The sequence below is a fragment of the Hylobates moloch genome, unplaced genomic scaffold, assembly GCF_009828535.3.
Source record: "Hylobates moloch isolate HMO894 unplaced genomic scaffold, HMol_V3 SCAFFOLD_3, whole genome shotgun sequence".
In the NCBI taxonomy this organism is placed as follows: Eukaryota; Metazoa; Chordata; class Mammalia; order Primates; family Hylobatidae; genus Hylobates; species Hylobates moloch.
Genome location: NW_026652278.1, coordinates 16,788,477 through 16,793,676, shown reverse-complemented (window position 1 = coordinate 16,793,676; position 5,200 = coordinate 16,788,477). Strand labels below are relative to the sequence as shown.

The 5,200-nt window shown below is 47.1% G+C and overlaps 1 protein-coding gene across 2 annotated transcripts in view; it reads right to left on the bottom strand.

The window, feature by feature from the left end:
* Nucleotides 1–925: 925 nt before the first annotated feature.
* The window catches only part of HSPA12A (heat shock protein family A (Hsp70) member 12A), a 178,946-nt gene continuing 174,671 nt past the window's right edge, over nucleotides 926–5,200 (bottom strand). For both annotated transcript variants that reach the window (XM_032176778.1, XM_032176802.2), the window contains one exon: nucleotides 926–5,150. In XM_032176778.1, the coding sequence (XP_032032669.1) occupies nucleotides 4,513–5,150 (638 nt within the window). In that variant the 3' untranslated portion in view covers nucleotides 926–4,512. The remainder of the gene's footprint in view (nucleotides 5,151–5,200) is intronic.

Here is a 5,200-nt window from a genome sequence, read left to right as displayed (position 1 = left end):
GGCTGGGGAAGCGGGTGGGCGGGAACAGGGGGCGGGGCCGGCAGTGGGCGGGAGGAGGCGAGGCCTGGGGCCCCTGGCGCCTCCAATACAGGAGCTTCCTGGGCCTGGCAGCCCCTCCCTCACTGTCTCCTGTTAGGAGAGGCAGATTCTCAGGTGGCCGGGACAGGTGAAGGCAGAGAGGAGTGGCTGTCCACCTGGGGAAGGTGAGTCATCCTTCTTTCTAATCACCCTTGGGGGGACACCCAGACTTCCTCTCACTGGATTGAAACCCACCAAGATGTCCGCCCTATGAACCAGATTTTGTGGGGGCGGGCACGTGCTGGCTGCTCCCTTTACAGAAAATGACGCTGAAGCTGCCTTACTTCCAGGGCACGCTTGTTTGCTGCACCTCCCGGCCTTCCCTACCTCTACTTTTCTGAAAATTGAACTGCAAATGAAGGCTGGTGGAGCCGACCACCATTTATACCTCTCTTTTGTCACCCCATTTAGAACATACCTCGGGCCATCAGGAAGCTTTCGGAGCCAATTCTGGAGGGCGACTCAGGTGTAGGCTCTGGATACAGCCAGTTTCACGTGACGGCTGGGATGCCCGGGGCAGGAGCCCGGCCAGGCCTTCTGCGTGTTTTAATGACTTACACTGGGGTGCAGTGGCATTGGCAGTGGTCACTCTGCTTACCTGCCCTCCCTCTGGCTAGACCACTTTCTTCCAGAGAAAAGGAGCTCTGTGCACATTGATGGGGCCTTGGTTCCCAGCAAACAAAGGGCCTAGTCTCTTGTTAGAATAACTTAATAAAACTTATAGCACCTGGAAAAAACTGAAACTCTCTCTCCACCACCTGAGATGGGGTAAAGAGGGAGATCAGTACTGATGTGTCCATCATGCAGTTTGCAAACCCAGGATGGGGCAAAAAAAATCTGGGCCACATGAGATTCAGAGTTTTGCTTTATTAGGCGTCTGTGAAGACAAGAGAGTTTGCAGACACAATCCTGTCTGGTGGTGAACTGCTGCAAAGTTCTGTGAAGTTTGAATTTATCTTGTAGTGAACGAGACCCCAATAGCTGATATTTTAGAATGCTGGTCCATATTTCAAGCAGATGAGAGGTGTGACATTATGGCCAACAACTTTTATACTAGCCATCCACTTAAGCCGTTTCCCAGCATACATACGCAGCTTAATCACAGCTATACATCTCTACAATGTGAAATTCGATCTTTGACTAATAATGCGTTTTGACTCCTGTTTACATTGGTGCATGCGATTCTTTGCTACTCTGGCAATTAACCAGACCTGGACTCTAAAAGCTAAACTTGGTCTAAATAACATTCTAAGGGTAAGGCAACCTCTATAATCTGGACTCAGCCATCATTTTGCAAAAACAGTTGTATGGTTCCTCCTCTTTCCCTTCCTGTCTGTAACCTGTCTGTTACTTAGCATTTATTCATGCCTGCTGTGTATGGAAAGGGCGGTTACAAAGGAAAGCCTTGATGATTCTGCTTCCAAGAAACGTGAATATGAGATAATATGCCGGGGACAATTGAGTAATGGGTCAAGACAACAGGCCTTGTAGATACTTTCTAAGGTTAGAAAAATGTGTTCAAGTGTACTTATCCAGTGCTCTTATTCTAGAATATTCCAGTGGGGGTAGGGAAGGAGGGATGGATTTGGAGGTTTCGTTTAAGGACTTTGACAACCGGGGCTGCAGCTCTGTGGCCAGAAGATAAAATTCTCATCCTCTCCATCACCTGTCTGCCAACACTGCAGATTTCTATCTGCTCATTTAAGAGAAACAGTACACAGGGAGACAGCATTAATGCAATGCGGGAAAGGCTTTACATTAGCCCAAAAAAGAGGGGCTTGACCATGTTACTCACACTTACACTTAGCCCAGCAGAAAAGCTGGGCTTATGTACCACTTGGTTTTTTTTTTTCTTTGACCCTAGCATCCTGAAAACATCACACACAGTGGACCACGCTTTGCCCTCAGAGTGACTGCTCTGACCCAGAAGGAGAGGTCAACGACCCCTTAGGACGCAAAGGGTTTCTTAGGTTGTTCTGCACAGTCACATGGCTTCCAGAACCAGAACGTTCAGTTCTTAAAGTCTGCACAGAAGAACTGATAGAATCTGCTCCTTTCAGTGGAATCTGTGACTGTTTGGGAAGGATGTGCATGGAGAAGGGTCTGATGAGGCTCCTGATCCAGGCGGTCCATGTGTGTTCAGTGTGTTCTGACCCTAGGCACCTCTGTCTATTGCTCGGTCTTGTGTACATAGTCCATAGCTTGGCATCAGCACAAATTGATGCTTAGTGAGCACAATTGAGAAACCAAACTATGGAAAATTAAGGACAGTAACAAAAGTATCAACAAAAATCAAGCATTTTCCTCTTTTTGAAACAAGAAAAGCGCATCATAGAAACAAAGATTCTGTACAATATTCTAACATTATATGTACATAAAATTATATTACTCATAACTATATTGAAAAGTCTTATTTGTAGAATATGGCTGGCAACAAAGAAAGACCCATACCATTTAGCATTTGAAGCAGGGCAGAGAGCAAGAGAACATTAGCAAAGACACCTTTGTGCCTGGATACACAATCCCGCTACTAAGTTATGTGACTAACCAGCGCTCTCTAGTTCCATGGTTTGTTCGTTGTTTCACATTCTAGTAGGGAATTCTGCAGCAGGCGATGTGAAAAAGAAGACATGGTCAAATGAAATGTGAAATGCTGTTTAAAATCTGCATATTGGCTATGATAATGGGTTTGTGAATCCAAGTTGCACTGGAAGTTCACTCATTCTCCATTCATTATGCATGCCTCCAGTGATTTAATGAATTTCAGCAGGTGGAAAAGACAGCTTTGAACAGATCAGATGGGCTGTGAGTCAGATTCTTGATTCTTTTCCTCAGTTGGCTCCTGAATGTTGCAGAAAACTGGTTTTGTACAGTGGGGAAGGAGAGAGTGAAGACCCTCCAGTTGGTTCCTCAGTCAGCTCTGTTCTTGGTGTCGCTTTCTTGCAATTTTTTTCCTCCCCTGGCCCTTCCTGTGAGGGTTAAAAGTGCCATCTCCAAGCCAGGTGGAGCCCCAATCCCATTGACCAAGAGGGCAAGGTATGGGGTCACCTTCACATGGAAGCCCTCTTCCTAAGGGAGCCCAAAGGGGACACCTGCAGAGTGCGGGCTGTGGTCTGTGTGTGAACTTCAACAAAATCTCAGGTTAGTATTTCTCAAATTTCAGTTGAACCACGATGTGGTATACACTACAAATGCAGATTCTGGTGCCCCTCTCCAAGAGTCGGCCTCAGTTAAAAAGGGCCCGGATCCAGGAACCTGTTTTGAACACGCACCCAGGCAATTCTGATGCGGGCGAGCCACACGCCTGCCGTGAAAAAAAACTGACTTAATATATCAAGTATAGATCTACAATTATTTTTAGAGAGACTTGAAAAACTGAAGATTTTAATGAAACATTGCATAGCACAGATTCTCTTCCCAAATTTCACCAAGGTATTCCTTTCAAAATGTGGAACTAAATGGCCAAAACTCTTAGGGAGATGAAGGTGAGCGGGAAGGAGGTGGTTAATTTAAAATCTGTCTGCTTTTCAAGGTGAGGGGCTCTTCTGGATGTCTGGTCTTGGTGATGCAAAGAAGACCAAAGGCAACCTCATTTTCTTACCCAGAATTCCTACTAAGATTCACTAGAATTACTTTTGAACTCAGAAATCAGGGCTGGGCATGCTGGGAATTTATATCACAGCATATAATTTGGGATACATCAGTAACTCTTCACTATCTATTTCCATCATTGCAAGTTTTCACCTGCTAAGAATGTGAGGTATCAGCTCTCCTACTCGCAAAAGCCCTAGTGGATTACCCAAGGCTATGGTTATTCTTCCCTGAACCTCCTTGCTATTTAAATTATATGAGAATCTAAAACAGTGCCCAGTGTAGGCAGCCTTCTACCACCAACTAAAAACACTCCCAGTTCCCACTGAATCACCACTTTTAATCACATGATGATGAAAAGAAATCAACTGCAGATGGGTGGCATTTTATATTGATGGTCATCCAAAAAATTTAGAAAGAAAAGTCTCAGATGAAGATCTCCTCCTGGTTCAAAGATCTCATTTTAAATCTAGAAAGACAGCAATAGGGCATCCTAAATTTTACATAACGGAGATCTGTTCAAAGCAGCGCAATCTCTGCTGCAGAAATGTACTGATTCCCTTCTCCGTGGCCATTTCACCACTTTTGTACCTATGAAAACTAGCTGCTCCTCCAGGATCCTTTAATTTTCTATGCCTAAACCTTAATCTTAATTTCTGTTTTTCTGACTCCAGTGTGCCCTCAAAAGTCACTAATTATTTCTAGCCCTGATTATTCTCATCTTCCCTGCTGAAATTCACATGGGCAATGGTGAGGGTCAAGGTTAGGGAAAGAACAGTCAAGGTTGAGGTCAGCAGATGCAGATAAGTTGAGTTCAAGGGGGCAGGCAGCGGGGCGGGAGGGTTAGTAATTTAAGAAGTCGATCCCAACTTTGACACTCTTTGAAGTGGCTATATCAATGGCTGTGGCTTTGATCTCGGTGTCCCCGAACTGCATAAGGGTCTGGATCTCCCTCCTGGCAGGCACCGCAGTGCCACTGGTCCCCGTGAGATCCAGGCGGAGCGTGCCACACTTCTTCACCCCGGGATCAGTGATGAAGCTGACGTCGTCGTGCTCAGAGCTGTAGATGTTGATGACAATTACCAGCTGGGAGGGCTTGGCCGGGGTGTAGCTACGCTTGACCATCTCACCCAGAGCCACAGACTGGTCGGCAGAGATGAACTTGTCGAAGACGTCAGTGCACCACCGAGTGCCATCCTTCACCAGCAGCTTCTCGGGCGGGTGCTTGCCCTCCACGTAGCGGTTCAGCACGCCTACCCCGTAGGTGAGCGGTGACCGGCGCACCTTGATGACCGCGGGGTCCAGGCCAAAGAGGACGGCGCCCTTGAGGATGGTGAGGCCCACGTCCTGAGGGATGATGATCCGGCACTGGTCCCCGAAGGCAGCCTGCACCGCCTGCTGCAGGAGGGGCGCCTCAGCAAAGCCACCCACCAGAAAGAGGAACTTGACGGTGGACACCTCGGGCTTCTGAAACAGGTCCCCTGGAAGGGAGGAGGCAGGGAGAATGTCCTGTCACCAAAAGCTAGCAAGG